Source organism: Hippocampus bargibanti, linkage group LG17 (assembly GCF_051943395.1).
Source record: "Hippocampus bargibanti isolate YZ-2025 linkage group LG17, ASM5194339v1, whole genome shotgun sequence".
NCBI lineage: Eukaryota > Metazoa > Chordata > Actinopteri > Syngnathiformes > Syngnathidae > Hippocampus > Hippocampus bargibanti.
Window position 1 is genome coordinate 1,900,001 of NC_142750.1, and position 20,416 is coordinate 1,920,416.

Genomic DNA, 20,416 nt, shown 5'->3' on the forward strand with positions numbered 1-20,416 from the left:
TCTTTACATTTTTGACATTGAGGCCTCCCAAATCTATCAGAATAACTGCCTTCGAAATATTTAGCGGTGATATATTCTAGTCGCTAGATAAAATAGAAAGAAGTGCGCTGAATATTTAATGATGGCAGAGAGCGAGCAATATATTTGCGACGCTGACTTTGAGTGAGATGTACGTATGCATGTGTGAATCCAGCATCGGGGACGAGTGGTTGATTTCATCTTGCGTCATTTTTTAAGAGCTAAATTTACTCGAGCATGACGACCCCTGCAGTTTCTGAGAAAGTGCGCTTTAAATATTTGAAGGGATAATTTCAATATCCAACAGCAATGCACAAGTTCCACATAAATTGTGTACATGTTTTGATATAATGCAATGGCAGAGAAATAATCCCTCTATTCATCCATGCATTTTCAACATTTCAACATTTCAACTGTACATCAGAAACTACCTTGTTTTGCTGCAAGCCCCATTGTAGTTATGGTAATAATAATAATAATAATAATAATAATAATAATAATAATAATAATAATAATAATAATAATAATAATAATAATAATAATAATACATTTCATTTATAAGCGCTTTTCAAAATTCTCAAGGAGACTTTACAGTCACAGGACTTTTTTTCTGCAGGTGAGCAGCGGCAGCCACACGCGCCGGCGTTCACTCAACTCGGAAGTAACTCAAAATGTATTCTATTATTATTATTATTATTATTAAAACTAGAACACGCCTGACCTCTAGCGGCCAAAACTGGAGGTACGTGATGATATCGAGTTATAGCAAACAAGCGCCGTGATTTAAAAAAATGTTTGAGTTCATCAATTGACAAAGACACGAGTGCAAATGGTGTAAACACCCGTTGGTTTTGAGGAAAACGAAGAATCGTAAATTGCTAGCTAATAAATGACTAATAGATAGCTAGCTATATAGTTAGATAGCTAATAGATAGTAATAAAGAGAAATTTCGGACACACTTGCTATGTGTGGCTGGCTTATGACTAACTAAATGAAGCGGAATGAAAAAAAAATGCAAGTCATGCACTCAAGTGTAACAACTCAGTCCCATTTTACACGCCTGTATTCATAAAACCCGATTGAAATACGACACTGTATTTTTTGAGTAGCTTTATAAAAACGTGATGAATGCTGCCATGACGCTGAGACATGATCAGACACATGCAGTGGAAAAAGACTTGAAGGGTGGAATGCTGCTCTACAATATTTTCTAGATTTATACCACACCTGTAACACACACACACACACACACACACACACACACACACACACACACATTCCCCACCTTGGAACATTTGCATCATGTGTTTGATTCCATCGTTGCTGATGCTGCTGTTTATTTTAGAACTGATATGTTTGTGCATCATAACAGAACGAACTAATTAGAAAGCCTCGAATAGGCATCATAACCAGCCAGGAAACAGGTTGAACAAATGTGACCAGGAAGTATGGGGTTTTCCAATAATATGAGCAATACTTTGAGATGGGAAAAGTCACTCGCAGTCCGAAGTACAGTGGGGCCTCGGTTTACGAACACCTTGCCTTGCGAATTCTTTGGTTTACGAACGTTAAATTGATGAAAATTAAACCTTGGGAATACGCACTACTTTTCGGGATACACGTGGAGCGCCGCCCCACCATGGCTGGCGGAGTAATCTTCGGCGGAAGAACACCAAAGCACACGACCGAACAGCGCCCCAGCCAGCCTACCTTTCCACACCCCCTTTCTCTTGAGTGCACACGTCGATCGTCTTCAAGGATTTTTTACGGATAGTTTTGATGTTATGGGACAGAAAAAGACCCCACCATAGGCTCGTGTTCAGCCAAAGAAGACACAAAACAAAATTACAGTCGAGGAGAAGAAGGAGATCATTGAGAAACATGAACGAGGTGTGCGTTTGTCTGACTTCAGGGCCCAGTAGCAATATGCTAAGTCCACCATTGCTACCATCCCTCGCGAAAAAGAAGCCATTAAAGGTGCGTGTGTTGCTAAAGGTGTTTCCGTGCTGTCAAAGCAACAGTCTGGGGCAATAGAAGAGGTCGAAAAACTTCTGTTAATTTGGATGAACGAAAAGCAGCTAGCCGGCGACAGCGTGAATAAAGCAATTATAGTCGAGCGCGGCTAATTCACTCTGATATTGTCATGCGGCAACCTGGAAGTTTGCCGTTTATTGATATAAGGGATCATTCCTCGAAATGGTGAAAGAAGAAGGCTACGTTCCTCAGCAAGTATTTAATGCAGATGAGACCGGCCTTTTTTTTGAAAAAGATGCCTAACCGGACTTTCATAACACAGGAAGAGAAGTTTGAACCCCATTCCATCAAGCCATCAACGACCATCACAAAGGTAAATAAAACAACTTTATTATACAGTGCAGTGTATTTCTTTCATTACAATACAATAGCACATTTATTATACATAGAATAAGGTATATATAGACATGCCATTGTATTGCGTTTCCACAGGCTGATACATTCCTTATATGGAGCTTGGTCGCCCTCTTCTGGCAACACGAGGTTTTCAGACCAAACAAGTACAGCAAAATACATTGATGTGATGGAAGGACTGCTCCAATGTGTCTTTTTTTCGGTCAGGGGCGTTCCTTCAGTGACATCATGTACGGACTCGTCACCAACTCAAAAACAAGACTTCCTGAATATTCAGTGTGAGTCTTAAAACGTAAAATTAAGCTATATGCGGTGGAATCTTTGTAAAATATGCTCAGTAGAAGTCATTTGAAGCCATTTTACAAATTATGGACACAACTTGTCCGGAGACGTCGGTTGTCCTTTAAGGCTTATTTAGTTGAAAATTATATTTTATAGATACCATGGAACGGATTATTCTCATTTTAATGGTTTCCTATGGGAAATTATTTTTTGGGATACACACTTTTCGCCGTAAACACTGTCTGGGAACCAATTAAGTGCGTGAGCCAAGGTCCCACTGTATTTGTATTTGTCCTCTTAAAACAAGCTGACCGGTCTCATTTATGTCGTTTTTTCATTGGGCTGTCAAGGAAGGTCCCCTTTGTGTGTGCGTGAGTCAGGCTTTGTCGGTCACACCCATCCCCGGCTCTCCACCTCCCAAACCGCCCTCCATGTTCTGGAGGAGGGGAAACCTTTAGCCTCCTCTTAGCATTAGCAACACTTTGGCTAGGCGGAGGCGCAACAAGCTCCGCCGAAATAAGTACATTATCTTGATTTTTTTTTTGTCTCATTTTAGTTTTTTTAAACATCTGGAATTTGAAGGACACGTTTTAAGGTCTGCAACCCTGGATTGTTATTTAAATCAGAACCAATTGGAAATAAACGGTAAGACCCAGCCTGCTTTGAATACGTAGAGGAATTATTTCAACGTTTATGTAGCGTCCCTTAATCCAGTTTTCAGTGGCGATGTCTCCACCGAGCACCCGTTAGTAGAGGATTGCCTACATATTTTAACATGCTAGTCGACTGTTTTGATACCGTTTATGGATTCCAATAAATATGCAACGCAGGGTTGGATATAAATTCAAATAATCACAAAACAAGCAGTACGATTTGACGCCGAGTTGGCAACATTTGACGTGATTGAACCGACTACAGTACAGACGAGCTCTGCGGGTTGCTAGCTTGGCTCCCCAACTTTTTTTCCTTCCTAATCGTCAGTGTCCCACCACTCGATGTGAATAAAATGCCACTTGACTCCATCGTCGAGTTGCCGAGTTGTGAAAACAATAAACGTCGAATCAACATCGATCTTCATCAAGGGAATAAAGTTACGCAAGTTAACTCACAAGTTTGCTCGCAATTTGCTAACGCTAGTTAGCATTTAAGCTACAGTAAAGTCTCGTTATATCGATACTCAAGGGAGTCCGAAAAAATATCGATATAACCGGGACTATCGATATATCCGACCCTGTTTGCATGTAATTTTCTCCGTGGGTGCATAGAAATAGTATCGATATAACCGGGACTATCGATATATCCGATATCGATATAACGAGACTTTACTGTATTTCGACCGAGATTTTACATACTCCGCGTTAACTTCCAGAAAATATTTCTGTTTATTTTGAACAAAAATCGGAAAACACGATTTGGGTGTGTGAGTGAGTGATATTGATTATGTCTGTAGGGAACTAAAAGATACGTCAGTGACAGAAATCAATCGCGTCCGTTCAAGGAAACGCTGTGATTTGTTCTATTTATTTCGCAGCATCGCCGGTTTTTACGGTTTCTTACGCCTTTCCAATACTTAAAAAATGTCCCGATTTCATTCGTCTTTAATGCGATATTGCGTGGCATTTTTTTTTTGCCAGGGCGCTGTCTCTGTCCAGAATTGATTGTGTTCCTAACTGAAATAGTAACACACGATTGTTTTGGTTGTACTGTACAAATGGATAAGAAATGTGGTGTTACTTAGAACTCTTTCTGGTCTTTACTTTGTTTCAGTGTGTGTGAAAAAACTATTTGTGTATCCATAATTCGCGTCATCAGCAAAAACCAAGTACGATTTAAACATTGGTGCTTATCTTCTTCAGTTTGCATCTTTAATTTTTTTTAGTATCGGGTACAGATGCTAAATATGATACTAACACAAATATAATGTGAAACAGCGGTAATAACCAACCAAGCAAATTTGTCAGTGTTTATCAGTAAGCCATCAAACCGTTCCACCCCTAAGATGGATATCCCAACCCCATCACTGATGGAATCTTATTGCTTCGTGAAGCAAAGTCAAGATAATGTGGAAAGATAACCGTCTCTGTCTGCTGGTAGGCCCTTAAACTTTTGGAATCGCCTTTGAGCTTAAGAAAAAGCACAGTGATTTCATTTGCTTTGACGTGCACTATTATGCTTTTTTCATCGAAATTTGCGAGTGCCGCACAAGAAAGACTTAAAGGACAACCGACACCATTTTTTTGTTTCCTAACTGACGTCAGAAAAACGTTTTATAGCATCTAAAATACCCAAAACACGCAGGCTGATATTTTTAGTCAAATGCAAAACACCAATAAAAATTGACTTGAAGTGTCCCAAAACTACTTCAAAATGACCTCGGAAATGGCGAGTTTCAGAAGGTCCCCCCCGTGTTCGTGACGTCACGCCAGGACATCTTGCCTTGCTCTAGAATCAAAACAATGGCTTCAGATTCGGAGAAGATGCTTTCTTGTTACTCAATCAGTTATGAATATGATTCAAATAGTTCTGAAGAGGAAAGTATAAATATTTGCAGTCGATTAAAGAAGTCCTTCCGTATCAATTTTGAGGCGACTGGACTTCAATGTAGCTCCCAGAAAATGCACAAGATGGCGCACAAGCTCCGTTGGAAATGGGCTGATTTGTCCGCTGGGAGCTTGTGTCAACTAGTATCAAATAGTAGTCTTGGTGCAACAGTCAACGATTCACCATCGCATTATTTATGTGTTTTCCTTCTAATTTTGCCATCAACACGGATCAACACGATGTTTTCAGACCAAACAAAGTACCTAAAATGCATTGTGTGTCGCTTTCTGGGGCGTTCCTGACGTGACGTCACGTCAGGAATCGTCGCCAACTCAAAAACAAGACTTCCTGAATAATCAGCGCAAGTCCTAAAACGGAAAGTATACCTATATGCGGTGGAATCTTTGTAAATTACACCCAGTAGAAGTCATTTGAAGTGATTTTACAAATTATGGAGACAACTTGTCCGGAGGTGTCGGTTGTCCTTTAAGGAAACGGGGGCCCGGCTATGTTTGTGGTGGGGGTAGTTCCGGTGTGTCTGCATGCATGCGCCCGTGTGGATTTGGGCTGATGGGGGGGGGGGGGATATTCGTGGGGGTTGCGATGGACAAGACAGAGACCCTCTTCTTTTCCTCCTATCCGCAGTGAGTGAATAGGTGATTATTGCAGCAGATGTGTCATTAGGCCTCGGTCGTATTCATGGCGGTGCGTGGTGATGAGGGAAAGTTAGAAGGGTGTGTGTGTGCGTGGGTAGGGGGGGGGGGTCTCCACAGGAATCACATTTTACTGGCATTAAGTGAGTTGACGGGATGTGCCAAGTTGTTTTCTCACCCCCCCCCCAAGGCATTCTCACACATCCTCGTTTCCCCTCCAGCTGTCCCTTCGTGGCATGGCCAAGCCGGAAGCTGCTCTCACAATCAAAACTTCAAATAGTGACTTTGCAATTGAAACGCACACCTCTGAACACTCCCGACCGACCGAACCACCGTTTATGCCATTGGTTGCGGGGCATGCCGCTGCATGCCAAGTGCACGTATATTACCTAATAGGACATGTCCAGAGTCACCCTTTTGGATGTTGAGAACAACTCAAGTTGGATTATGAGGGATTTAGACTCTCCAACAATCAGATCGTATGTCACCATCTTGCAATTTTTATTTACAGATGTTCATGAGCCACTGGGACCAAACAGAGAATCACTTCTGTCTTCTTTTCATTGAAGTTCAAGAAGTTTGTGGGACATAGATCTGACAGTTATATTTCACAGGTTCTATGACAATTCCTAAGTCCAACGTACCGTTAGATGGGATCCTAGTTACTGTCGGACAGGAGGCTTCAACATATTTGTTGTTACGGACTCTGGGTGCTTCATGGTAACATCTGCCACCTGTAATGAATACCCTTTTACTTTCTGCTTCCTAGGTTATGGCACGGTCGCAAGCCCTGTTCGCACTTTGTGTGTAGAAATGGTTTTAACAGACATTGTTCTGGAGGACTCAGGAACACTGCACTGGCCTGAAGAAACCTCTTAGACTCGAACTTATCCAGCACGTTTTTCAGACTGGGAGACCTCAGGCTGACACGCAGCTTTTGCATAAATACGCAAAACCTGTGCCGTGAACGCTCCTCTTTGCGCCAGAGTGGAAATTGCTGAGCCCACCCGTGTTCCGCCTCGGCCGCCACAATGCCGAGCTCCACAATCCGTCGGCAAATGAAGAACATGGTGAACAACTACTCTGAAGCGGAAAAGAAAGTCAGAGAGGCCACCTCTAATGACCCCTGGGGTCCCTCATCCTCACTCATGTCTGAAATTGCCGACTTAACTTACAACGTGGTGGCCTTCAGCGAGATCATGAGCATGATCTGGAGACGACTCAATGACCACGGCAAGAACTGGCGCCATGTCTACAAAGCGCTCACCCTCCTCGACTACCTGATCAAGACCGGCTCGGAGCGAGTGGCGCTGCAGTGCAAAGAGAACATCTTTGCCATCCAGACTCTGAAAGACTTCCAGTACGTTGACAGAGATGGCAAGGACCAGGGCATTAACGTGAGGGAGAAGAGCAAGCAGCTCGTGGTCCTTCTTAAAGACGAAGATCGTCTCAAAGGAGAGCGGTAAGATAGTCGTTGTCAAATTGAAACCCTCATTCAACTCAACAGCTTCAAAACTACTCCCAGTTTTCACGTCTCAGTCTTTTATCAAAGAGAAGACTCTTGAAACCTTTTAAAGAAGATTTGCTGTGTTTTGTCCGCAAAGTTCTCAGGCTTTGAAGACCAAAGAGCGTATGGCCCAGGTGTCCACGGGGAGCAGTCAGATTGGCTTTGGCCGAGGCTCATCCCAGCCCAACCTCTCGACTTCTTACAGTGAAGAGTACGGCAGGTCAGAGGGTTCGCCTGCCTCCTACCATGGATGTGAGTATTTTTTTCTTAGGTAAAACTGTCACATACCGGAAAATACGGTACAGTGATACCTTGGCTTACGAACTTAATTGATTCCCAGAAAGTGTGTGTAAGGCGAAAAGCCAAACATTTATTTCCTCTAACAAACCTATTAAAAATGCAAATAATCCGTTCCCAGGTCCCCATAAAAGACAATTTTCTACTAAATAAGCCTTAAAACGACACAAAATATACCTGATTTTATGTGTAATAACTGCGCTATTGTTTTGTAATTAAAGAAATAAACTGTACTGTACAATAAAGTCATTTTATTTACCTTTGTGATGGTCGTTGATGGAGTTGCCTCTTGATGATATCCGAGTGAAGTTGCCGTGCTTTCTCGGCGATAATACCCTCACACACTGTCCCCTGCTAGCTGCTTTCCGTTAATCCAAATCAACAGAAGTTTTGCAAGCTCTTCTATTGCCTGAGACAGTTGCTTAGACAACACAGAAACGCCCTTAGCCGCGCGTAGCAATGGTCGACTTAGCATACTGGTACTGGGACGCTAAGTCACACAAACGCACACCTTGTTCGTCTTTTTCGATGATCTCCTTCTGCTGACTGTAATTTTCTTTAATGTCTTCTTAGGCTTAACACCAGCCTGTGGCGGAGTCTTTTTCGGTCCCATAATAGCAAAAGTACTCCACACGGTAACAAACCACATCTGCGCTCAAATAGAGGAAGTGTGGAAAACTAGCCCGCCAGCCACCGTGGCGCTGTTCGACCGTGTGGTTTTGTGTTCATCCGCCGAAAACTAGTCCGCAGCCACCGTGGCGCTATGTGTGGTTTGGTTCGTCCGCCAAAAACTAGTTCATATGCCAATATTATATTCTCGGCAATTAATGTTCGTAAAGCGAAAAGATTGTAAACTAAAGCCGAGGTATCACTGTATTTTTTTTTTCAGCGAGTAGAATAAAAAGAGATTATTTTTTTTCATCCCCGATATTTTAATTAGTCCGTTTTTCTGTCTGCTTTTGTCCAATCAGCCACATCTCCCAATGCCGGATCGGAGTTAGAGCAAGCCAGACCTCAGACGAGCGGCGAGGAGGAACTCCAGTTGCAATTGGCTCTGGCCATGAGCAGAGAAGCAGCCGAGCAGGTACGAGGCATTGCGTGTCTTTGTATCAAATCACTTTTTGTCGGGTTTTGTGTGTCGTTTTGGAATCACACAAATTGCGCACCATTCAGACCTTAGTTGAAGATTTGCCGACTTACAGGAGGAGCGCATACGAAGGGGGGACGATTTAAGACTACAGATGGCCTTGGAGGAGAGCAAAAAGGGAGGTCCGGATTCCGGCAAACTGGCACACAAGAAAAAACTGGTGCGTTACCATCAGGTTTTATGCTAAATTCGTCCTCTGGCGCTCATTTTGCTTGACCCGACTGATAATAATACATTTGATTTCTAAGCGCCTTTCAAATTTCTCAAGGTCACTTTATAGTTACGGGATAGTTTTTTTTTGCTGTGGGTAAGCAGTGGCAGCCACACGCGCCAGCGTTCACTCAACCCCAAAGTAACTGAAATAGATAGAAAGCTAGCTGGCTAGCCAATAGATAGCTAATAGCTAGCCAGCTACCTAATATGTTTCCTGACTCAAATCGCTAGCAATCGACTGTGTGATGGTATCAGAGGGGGGAGTTTGCCAGTCAGTCTCCGAGTCTCTAGTCAACATTTGGAATGGATTTCGACTTACGACCATTTTGACTTACGACCGTTTGGTCAGAACAGAACTCGGTCGTAAGTCGGATGTTACCTGTATATATTCGTGTGCCCCCCCGACCTTTTTTCAGCCTTTTTTCTCATTTGTCATTCTCATCCCTGCATATTACATGCACAATTACAACAAAAAAAATCCGCCATGTTTGCTCCAACTAGTTTTTTTTTCCTTCTAAGAAATGTCAATTTTTTTTTCAGCCACAGTCAACCCTGATGGATTTAATGGATGTTCCAGAACCAGGTGCGACTGCTGACCCTTGGGGTGCAGGAGCTTTAGCCAAAGGAGACCCCTGGAAACCTTATGGTACATATTTGTATACCTTTGCTTATTAGGTACTGCGTTTGTACACAAGTGCCTCACCCCTACCTGAAACTCTGACAACAGTTGGTTGACTCTCTTGTCAAGCTAGGAATGTTGCTCTGCAGGCCCAGTGACAATAAAGTCAAGTAGACCAGAGTTCCCCGACAGACCACATGAAAGGATGAGGTTCGCGGGGAGAAATACGTGCCTATTGCGAGGGACAGTCGTTAAAAAAAGCAGCCCAGGTGGTTTCATGGGACCGGAACTTATTTACCCAAGACCTCGCGCACAGTCGAGATCAGCAATTATTTGGGTTAGGGGTTTTCTTGCGTGCCGATAAAGCGCTGGTCAGACCTCTAGGAATGTTTTTTTTTTCCCTTCAACGAGGTGGCAGCATTTGTCTTTTGTATACCAGCCCCCATTTCAAGCTCAGATAACTCCAGACCCATATAATTTAGGGATTAACTATTTTTTTTCCAAGAGTCTAAGGCAGGGGTGTCCAAAGCCTGTTTTCCAGCTCTCCCAGGAGCAACGCACCTGATTCAAATCATCAGGACCATTTTGATGCTGCTTCAGAGCTGCCTGATGAGCTGATCATTTGAATCAGGTGCGTTGGTCCTGGGAAAGCTGGAAAACAGGCAGGACGGCGTCCCTCGAGGACCGACTTTGGACACCCCTGGTCTAAGGTTTCTTACGGTGCATTGAATATTTATGTAGTCCTAAAACTCAATATTCTGTGGGTCCTGAAATGTGAGTGAAAATGAAAAAAACCCTGGCTCTGGAGTGGACACATTTTTGCACATCGTTTGGCACAAAAAAATTAACGAATGACTAGTTTTCAGATCTGAAGTCAAGAATAATGACAGTGATTGTGGTTTACATATGACAATTTGACATTTTGGTTGGGATTTTAGCAAGCGTCATGGCCCTTGACATTCTTGATTTGCTTTCGAGGGCCGACTAAAATGATGTGGCGGGCCAGATTTGGCCCCTGGGCCTTGACTTTGACACCTATGCTTTCTCTCATATATAACCTATGCACTCATTACATCTATTTCCCCCCCATCCCAAGGTTCTGCTTCGAAATCGGCAGCCTCAGCGGACCCGTGGGGGGCGCCTACCTCACATCCACCCATAAAGAACAGCGATCCCTGGGCATCCAAGTCCACCCCCCCATCTGATCCTTGGGGGTCCGCCGCAACTCGCCCCAAGACAGGTTGGTTCCATAGCGGACGGTTGCCCATGTCTTTTCAGACTGAATAATGAAGTCGAAAATAATGGAACAAAATCCTGGAGACTCAAAACGGTGTTTGGTTGTTTCATTTAGCTTTTTTTTGGGCGTCTGTCTCCTTTTGGATCTACTTCGATCAGGGATCGGGAACCTTTTTGACTTAGATATTCATTCCCATTTGTTTTTTTTTTTTTGTCTGTAACCATCCGTGCGTCCGTTCGTCTTTGCTTTACATTCTATGTGTATGTTGTGTCCATCCAGGTAACTTTGACCTGTTCAGTGAATCCAATGGTACGTCCAAAGAGGACTTCTCAGAGTTTGACAACCTGCGCTCGTCCTCTTCTGTCCCCGCCGGTACTCACCCTGTCCATTGTCTCTCCCCTTATTGACACATTCTGTGTTGTTCCTCCTACGTGACGTGACGTGACGTGACGTCCATTTGTTCTAATCTAATATTTCTGAAGGGGCCGCACGCGTGTCTTCTGTCTTTGTATGTTTCGACGACCAGTCTCGAGCAGCCATTTTCTTTTCACACGAGAAGACATAACAATTAAGATTTAAAGGACAACCGACGACTACTGACGTGTCCATAATTTGTAAAATGGCTTCAAATGACTTCAACCGAGCGTATCTTACAAAGATTCCACCACATATAACTATATTTTACGTTTTAAGATCTGCGCTGAATATTCCGGTCTTGTTTTTGAGTTGGTGACGAGTCCGTACGTGACGTCACTGCAGGAACGCCCCTGACCGAAAAAAAGGACACATTGTAGCAGTCCTTCCATCACGTCAATGCTTGTTCTTGAATCGATTGCCACATGTATGCTTTCCTCTTCAGAACTATTTGAATCATATTCATAACTGGATGAGTAAGAAGAAAGCATCTTTTCCGAATCTGAAGCCATTGTTTTGATTCTCGAGCAAGTCTTGGCGTGACACCACGTACAAGGGGGCGGGACCTTCTGAAACTAGCCACTTCCGGTTTCGAATTGAAGTAGTTTTTAGACACTTTAAGTCATTTTTATTGGTGTTTTGCATTTTACTAAAAATATCACCCTGTATGTTTTGGGTATTTGAGATGCTATAAAACGTTTTTCTGATGTCAGTTAGGAAACAAAAAAATGGTGTCGGTTGTCCTTTAAGGCTGTTTGCTCTGGTCTTGAATCATTGGGGTGTTAATTGTTGTGGTGTCACCAATCTACACTTATTTACAAATCTCACACGGCTCAGTATAAGAGGTTTTGCATCACAATTTTTGGGATTGACCTGCAAAAAAATGCTCCTCAAAATTTAGAAGTTATTGGTTCGCAATCTTGATTTTTCTGCATGTATACAACAATTTGTATTTTGCAGGTGATGCCGGGATCGCTTCCTCTGTTCCATCCCAAGCCAGTCTTGCAAGCAGCGGCAGTCTGGACATCTTTGACCCTCTTCCCACATCCATTTCCACGTCTTCAAATCCAACCAGGAAGACCCCAGAGTCATTCCTGGGGCCTAACGCCGCTCTGGTCAACCTGGATTCTCTCGTGACCAAACCAGCCCAACCTGCACCGGCGTTCAACCCCTTCTTGGCTTCAGCAGGTCTGTGGGATGTCACCAATTCAATGAAACAACCACACACATTTTATGATAAAATAATAATAATAATAATACATTTCATTTATAAGCGCCTTTCAAACTCTCATGGTCACTTTACAGTCACAAGATAAGTAATAGATAGGTAATAGCCATCGAGATAGCTAGGTTGCTATAAAGCTTATAGCTAGGTTGCTATACAGCTTATAGCTAGGTAGCTATACAGCTTGTAGCTAGGTAGCTATACAGCTTATAGCTACTGTGCTTAACTCACATTTCAGTGTGGGCGAGGCGAGAAAATCAAATGAAGCGTAGCTAAAGAAATGCTAATCAACAATTTAAAAAAAAGGAATGCGTGTGATCCGGGTCTTTCTGAAAATTGAAACTGAAGGGTGAGAATAGCCATGGAAATGCTGCCCCCTCCTGGAAGGGATAAAGCATTAAATATATATGAGTATTTTTTTCCCAGGCCTCGTTTATAACGCGCACCCAAACTTTGAGTTCTTTTTTAGGTAGAGAATTGTGTGCGTTATACTTGAATAAATACGGTATCAGTTTAGTATACATGGGCAATCTAGTTAAATTGGGCCCATCCATTTTAGAATTTGGCCCCCTTTTGAGACACTTTTTAAATAGTTTTAATTGCATCCCTGTGGATGGATGAATGGAACTCCTTTTGCCTTTTTTATGTGCTTCTAATATTTATTGTCCACTCAGGCGGCGCGACGGCATCCTCGGCCCCCCACGCCAACCCCTTCCAAGTGAGCCAGCCGGCTCCTCCCACCCTCAACCAGATGCGAGTCAGCCCCATGCCGTCGGGCTTCGTCAGCGGCATGCCTGATTCCATGGCCGCCGCGGGACGCCCGATGGGCGCCATGTCCCAGTCGCTGATGAGCACGTCCCCCCAGGCTGGGACGCAACCCGCTGGAGCCACCAACCCGTTCCTTTTGTGAAAAGGAGGGATGACTGCAGGACAACGTGGGACCCCCCCCCCAACCACCACAAGTTGTCTGGTCCCATGTATCCTTTTTCTAACCCCGCCTCCAGCGAGTTGGTAAAAAAATGTGGCATCCTTTTTAACATGACCGCACGCTTCCGCCTCGTGTTCCATTTTGATGCGACGGCGGTGTTGATAGAAGTGTTTACATTTCCCACCCCCCAATCGCAACAGGTGCACTTGTCCCCTCACCCTTCTCCCCCCCTCCTCCGCGGGATTGCTACTTTCTTCCGTGGGAGGTAACTAAAGCTAATCTTTTATAAGCCCCGTTAGCCGAATAGCGCACGCGTGTGTTAATGGGCGCACGTATGAGTGCTGTTACACTGTGTATTTGCCAGTAAGTTTTCCTTCCCTTCACTTCACCGTTTGAATGATCCGAGATCGTCCCATATGTTAATATTCCGTGCGTGTGTTCCGAAGCAGGGATTTTGCACATTTTGTTCGCTTTTTTTTTTTTTTTTTTTTTTTTTAACAAATACTTTCCGCGACTGTTGAGCTCACGGCGACACCTTAGCGTAGCTAAAGAGGCTAGCTGCAAAACGAGGATGCGGCAGCTTCCAACGTTGAACTTTTTCTGTACCGCTTCCCACATCACAGTGGGAAGGTGGAGATTTTGTTTTTCTTAGATCATGGATGCGGGATAGGTCAATTGAGTGCAAACAGCACGATGAATAATGTATTATTATTATTATTATTATTATTATTAAATTGAAAACAAATATATATACATATATGTGTATATATATATATATATATGTGTGTGTGTATATATATATACACATATATATATATATATATATATATATATATATATGTGTATACACATATATGTATATATATATATATATATATATATATATATATATATATATATATATATATATATATATATATATGCAAACAATGCAGTAAGCTCATGTTTAACTCATTGACTGCCCGGCGATGTGCAAAAAGTGTCCACTCCAGTGCCAGGGTTTTTGTCATTGTCAATCAAATTCCAGGACCTACAGAATAGTGACTTTTAGGACTACATAAACATTCAGTACAGCGTTAGAAACCTTAGACTCTCTTTTGTCATCAGACAAAAAGAGTTAATTCCTAAATGATATGGGTCTGGCGTAATATGAGCTTGAAATGAGGACGGCTGTCCAAAATACAATGCGATACATACGTATTGGTTTATATAGCACTTCAACAACAGCTGAAGCTGTAACAAAGCGCTAACATGGGGAAAAAGGGAAATGCTGCCCCCTTGTGGAAGGGAAAAAAAAAAACATTGCCAGCGCTTTATCGGCACTCAAAAAAACAACCCAAACAAATTCGGGAACGGCGCTCTACGTCATATTTTAAATTCCTGAATAAATTTGGGAATGGCAGTGAATGAGTTAAAAGGAGACAATGTCTAATGAGTTTGGCAAGGATCGGCTTATTGAACTACGCCTCGCGGACGCACTTGTTTCGTCAACCTTCGCGATTTCACAAACGTTGAAGCGGTCATGGACAAAAAAAAAAAAAAAAAGGATGACACTGCAAATGACCACTTTGTTTTCTGAACGTTTCGCAACGACGCTGTCGTCGTTGATGACGACGATGCATCACTTTGTATTCACTATGCTTTTATCGAGACCTTACAGACTGTCTTGATATGAATTACTAGCCACTTTTTTTATTCTTCTGCACGTCTCTCTAGTTACTCTCTCTTCATAGCGCTGGGAGCCAGGCTGCTTTTTATTGCTCAATCTGACGGCATTATATCTGTATAATATAATTTATCATTTGTACTATTGTAACATAACGTACTTTTATTTTTTTGGACCTTTATTCTGTGTAATGGGGGTTTATTTTGTAGGACACTTACCGTGGAATCTTAACCGGCATCTAAACAAGTGAGCACTACAGGGCGCCCCCTGTTGGTTGAGGATGAGTGTAGCTGCATTGGTTGAAAGTAAATGTATATCACATCAGCTATGTAACCCTTTGTCAGTGTCTCTTTCAAAAAAAAACCCAACAAAGATCGTCTATCAAGTCAAAACTATGTAAAAAATATAAAAATACAAATGATGGAATTACATAACAAAAGCCATTTACAAAGGCATTTGCATCAAACAAAATGTTCAATAGAAAACAGGATATTTAGCATGATTTTCACGCGTTGTTAGCGATCGTTAGAAAATAACAATACATTTCATCTATAAGCGCCTTTCAAAACTCTCAAGATCACTTTACAGTCACAGGATACGTTCTAGGGTTCACTCAACCTGTAAGTAACTCAAATAGATTGAAAGCTAGCTAGCCAGCAGATAGTTAATTGATAGCAAATAGCCAATGGATAGCCAGCCAGGTAGCCAGCTAGATAGCTAATAGGTAGCCAGCCAGACAGCTAGCTAACTAGCTAGACAGCCATATAGCTAATAGCCAGCTACATAACTAGCTAGCCAGACAGACAGCTAATACATAGGAAATAGATAGCAAATGATGGATTACATAAAAGTCATTTATAAAGACATTTGCATCAAACAAATGCTATGTAACCCTTTGTCGGTGTCTCTTCACAAAAAACAAAGATCATCTATCCAGTCAAAACTTTATGTAAAAAATATAAAAATACAAATAATAATAATAATAATAATAATAATCCATTTCATTTCTAAACTCTCAAGGTCACTTTACAGTCACGGTATGTCAGTCAAGTGTTTCTGTGGGTGAGCACCGGCAGCCACACGCGCCAGCGTTCACTCAACCCGGAAGTAACTCAAATAGATGGAAAGCTAGCTAGATAGCTATATAGCTAATACATAGCTATCTAGATAGCCGGCCGGGGAGCTAGATAGCAAATAGATAGCTCGCGCGAAGCCATGTATTCTTAGGATAGAACCCAATAGGAGCAGATATAGTGAGAACAACATAGGCCCCAAAATTGAGCCCTGCGGAACACCACATGACAAAGCGGCAGTACGTGACTCATAGCAACCAATGCAGGTTCTGTCAGCTCGGTAGGACCGAATATGGTCACGTTTCCTCTGTGCACCAGCCAGATGAGGACGCACTAGCTTGCGTGTTTGACGGTCCGGAATCGTAGCCCAATTTCTTCATGTCCTTCATGATAATGTTAAAGCAGACGGTCACAAATCCTTGGGAACAAACCCGTGTCACTGTAATCATAAAACAGGTTCTTGAACGTGGACACGGGCAAAAAACAACAACTATAGTGATACCTTGGCTTACGAACTTAATTGGTTCCCAGACAGAGTGTGTAAGGCGAAAAGTGTGTTTCCCAAAAATTAATTTCCCATAGGAAACCATTAAAATGAGAATAATCCGTTCCCAGGTCCCCATAAAAGATAATTTTTTAATTTCTAATTTTCCAAGCCTTAAAACTACACAAAGTATACTTTATTTTATGTATAATAAATGTGCTATGGTATTACGATTAAAGAAAAAAACTGTACTGGATAATAAAGTCGTTTTATTAATTTATTAATAATTTTACCTAGTTCCTCATCAATTGTGTTCTGTTTAGCTGGGTTGATAGCTTTTTGCATCAAGTGTACAGATGGCTTGTGCAGGTTATTTGTGGAGTCTGATTGATGGGAATTTTAACCTTGCAGTCTTCACCTTGCCTTTGAACTATCAAAGTTGAAAGGAGTCCAAATTTCACTGTTTTCTATCCATTTTGTCACTCTCTCTCTGTCGTCTGCCTGTCTCTTTAATGTTTAAACCACCTCCCCTCACTGCTGCGTTCTTGACCAATTACGTGGCTTTAACCGAAGACTGGGGGCGGGGAATAGAGGACAAAAATTGAGTCGGCTGCCATTTTCTTGTTAGGCGAACGACACATCACTCATTGTGGCGCTCTGTGTGTATCCCGAAAAATAGTTCGTATGCCAAGGTAAAATGTTCATAAATTTAACATTCGTAAACCGAAAGGTTCGTAAGCCAAGGAGTTCGTAAACCGAGATACGACTGTAAATCCAATCTTGTTGCCTCTCTTTTTTTTTCAGGATAAACAATGAACCTTCACACATACCTTCTCGCCCTTCACCCTGGGCGACCACTTTAGGGTCTGTGTACTCTGGTCGACGTCCCCAAAGCCAACTTAATGGAAAAAAAAAAAAAACGGAAATACAAGTTGACACTCATGAAATGTGTATCCCAAGCTTTTTTTTTCCTAATGCATTGAGGTGTCTTAACGACAAAGAAAAGAGACTATCAACGAACCTGGTGAATTTTTGAAGTCTCCACGTGGGTTCAGGAACAAACATGGGTAAGGTACGTGTATGTCTGCAGGGGTAGCCAAAAAAAGCTGTATTAAATACATTTATTTACATACACTTGCGGGACATTTTATAATAAGTTTGTGATATATCCTTCTATACGCCACTTGTAATGGATCCTAAAGATGTTACAACTGCTTCCACAAGCAAAAGTCGATGGAGGGTAGCACTGACTTTCCAGGTGTTAATGGGATGTGTGTTGCTCCATATCCTCTGACGACATCATTGCCAAATACGTCTGGTCCGTATACACTCAGCACAAGTTGAGGCCCTAATTTAGAAAGAGCGCATAATGATTTTGAGCAGCATTTCTCTCTGATTCAATTAAATTATTATTGTGTTGCACACGAGAGACTCACATCCCGAAGGGTTTGTGCTCTTAAAGGTTATATCCAGTGGGAAGTTCCATATCAATTTGTGTGACGATTGATTGCCTTTGCACGTTATTTGAGTGATGCCTTCTTCCAAACCCTACAAAGGCAAAAACATGTCACAGTTACATCGTAAAAAATACAATACAATACAATTACATCGTAAAAAAAATAGAAACAAAATTAGAGCATATAGCTGAAAAAAACAACACTTTTTTAAATGCAAATGAGAGTTCAGGCCTTTATCTCACCTGCCTTTGGGCAAAAACTTTGATTAATTTGACATATTACGCATACATTTCTCTAGGTACGCGACAGTGACCTATATTCCAGTGATCCGAGCGCACTCTGTACTCGCAGTCGTATATCATTGCATTTTTGTGAAGTATGTAATCGTTTTTTGGTGGGATTTTCCAAGCTACGCAGTTTATGATGACGTATTACACATTTCCCTCCATCCTGGTTCTTGAAATTTCCGAATATGAGAAACAGGGAAAAAAAGTTTACGCTCTTTTTGCTAACACTACAGTTTATAAAGGTGAGTAAGTTGTATTTTTATAACTCATAGAAGTGGTAGAATATATATTTTTTTCTCCGTAACTGCCATGTTTCAAGAAGCATTAGCATATATATTTCTGGAGCTTGCAATTTTCTTTCCAAGTATTCGGTGACAGCCATTTTGGATTTCTGACGACAATCTGCCTGCATTCGATTGTTGATATTTGCTAATTTATAGATTGAATCTTTTCTTGTGTTTTCTGTTCTTGTTTATAATTTCAAAAGCTTGAAAAGTACCTTACTCGTTAAGATCTGCCAAAAATTAAGAACGTTATGATCGTTAAAACTGTAATATTGCATTGTTTTAACTGTAATTACAGGCAGAAAATCCCCTCATATTTCGAAAATTAAAAATTCCATTACTTACTTATTATTTATCATAGAACAATAATCTATACGTCATTTGAAAGCTATTCAAATGCGCTTTAATATGGTATTCGGAAATGTGTGATGAATTATGATTGGACATTTTTATCACATCCCTACATGAAACCACCTCGAACCACTGCATTCATCAAGAGTACTCACAGTGGTGGGCATCCAGTCTTGGCCGTATACAAAGCAGTATTTGCAGTACAAATCGTCGTAACTCGGAAACTGAAACGGAAAACACGCCATGTCAAGTACATGCGCACACTTTAATCTTTTTCTTCAATAGAATAATTCATAGCGTTCCTTGACTTCGAAACGCTCGCCAGCTAAGCTATATGAGCTAAGCGCCACACAAAACTCACATTGGCTCCTTCGATCTGTCCGTTCACCGAGAGAAGAAACACAGACGGGTTGCTTGTAGCCATCTTGTCTTAAAAACTACATCAAAATCAGTTTTCAAAAATCTATACTTTTAGAAAATGTATTTAGCCTGTACGGAGCGCTAGCTAAAGCTCCTCCGTTGCTAAGGCGACGCGTGTTACACCCCACTACAGTTCCTCGCGAGGCTCAAATTTAACACACGTGCAATATGGGGAACAATTCTCTTAATGTCCACAAGATGGCAACATTGTAGCAAAAAACGACCTCTCGACACCGGAAAGCGTTGGCAGTGGTCCCAAGGAGCGGAAGACTTAAAAATAACATGTTGGTGAGTGAGTCACTCAATTAAATAAACGCATATTTACAATTTAGGATATGAATTCATTTGCACGACAACGTTTCAGCCAAACAATGTCGTGTTTCTACCGTATCGCGTGTTCTCATTAGTGTCCATGCCCCGACACGTTTAGCTCTCAGACACAGTTTGAACTGAGCAAGGTGAGTGACACAGTAAGGTAGTGATTTGCAAACGTTTTCGATCTGGGGGCTTGTAATGAGGGGGTAGGGGTATTGCAAAAAAAACTTTTCAGAACGCAATTGAAGCACATCTCACGTTTGTATTAAGCTTTTATTTGAATTTCTCTTTAATTCGTTATTTTCAGTGAGAAACCGTCCAAGTTATTTCAACGGACTCGGGGTCCATTGCACTTGTCCAACCCACACTCTCAATATTATACTCTCAGAACGCAAATGAAGAGTTTTTTTCATGGTACCGCACTCATTCTATGTTTGGAATCTTACTCCTCAACGTGGCTATTAGCTTCCTTTGCTTGGATAATTTTGTGTAATTTGAGTTACAGTGTAGAAAATGAAGTGCTCACGCAGGCTAGAAATAAGCTACAATTTTCTATCCCTCATGTTCTTCCTGTTATTTTGTTTGTGTGTCAAAAATGTCTGTGTCAGT

General features: G+C 41.8%; 2 protein-coding genes across 6 annotated transcripts in view; one reads left to right on the plus strand and one right to left on the minus strand.

Moving 5' to 3' along the window:
- Window positions 1-13,964, plus strand: part of epn2 (epsin 2) — a 30,877-nt gene extending 16,913 nt beyond the window's left edge. The window contains exons 1-10 of one of the 5 annotated variants that reach the window (XM_089018538.1): window positions 1,755-1,996; window positions 6,653-7,345; window positions 7,488-7,642; window positions 8,659-8,771; window positions 8,890-8,994; window positions 9,588-9,693; window positions 10,763-10,906; window positions 11,183-11,275; window positions 12,278-12,505; window positions 13,217-13,964. In XM_089018538.1, coding sequence (XP_088874664.1) covers window positions 6,915-7,345; window positions 7,488-7,642; window positions 8,659-8,771; window positions 8,890-8,994; window positions 9,588-9,693; window positions 10,763-10,906; window positions 11,183-11,275; window positions 12,278-12,505; window positions 13,217-13,452 — 1,611 coding nt within the window. In that variant the 5' untranslated portion in view covers window positions 1,755-1,996; window positions 6,653-6,914 and the 3' untranslated portion in view covers window positions 13,453-13,964. Of the gene's footprint in view, window positions 1-1,754; window positions 1,997-3,134; window positions 3,335-6,652; window positions 7,346-7,487; window positions 7,643-8,658; window positions 8,772-8,889; window positions 8,995-9,587; window positions 9,694-10,762; window positions 10,907-11,182; window positions 11,276-12,277; window positions 12,506-13,216 lie in introns of those variants that run through there. The other 4 variants (XM_089018536.1, XM_089018539.1, XM_089018537.1 and 1 more) reach the window with 4 other exon arrangements.
- Window positions 13,965-14,389: 425 nt separating this feature from the next.
- Window positions 14,390-19,612, minus strand: b9d1 (B9 domain containing 1). Its single transcript, XM_089019411.1, has 7 exons — window positions 19,434-19,612; window positions 19,228-19,296; window positions 18,130-18,241; window positions 17,945-18,041; window positions 17,715-17,777; window positions 17,524-17,591; window positions 14,390-16,648 (listed from the first exon to the last, which is right to left on the minus strand). The coding sequence occupies exons 1-7, from the start codon at window positions 19,494-19,496 to the stop codon at window positions 16,506-16,508; spliced, it is 615 nt and encodes a 204-aa protein (XP_088875537.1). The 5' UTR covers window positions 19,497-19,612; the 3' UTR covers window positions 14,390-16,505.
- Window positions 19,613-20,416: the final 804 nt, after the last annotated feature.

Excerpts from the sequence above, each read along its gene's own strand:
- b9d1 (XM_089019411.1), bottom strand. The coding sequence starts at position 19,496 with ATGGCTACAAGCAACCCGTCTGTGTTTCTTCTCTCGGTGAACGGACAG. Across the intron at positions 19,297-19,433 it reads GACAGATCGAAGGAGCCAAT|TTTCCGAGTTACGACGATTT; the intron begins GTGAGTTTTGTG and ends TTTCCGTTTCAG. Across the intron at positions 17,778-17,944 it reads ATCCCATTAACACCTGGAAA|ACATACACGTACCTTACCCA; the intron begins GTCAGTGCTACC and ends CTACCCCTGCAG.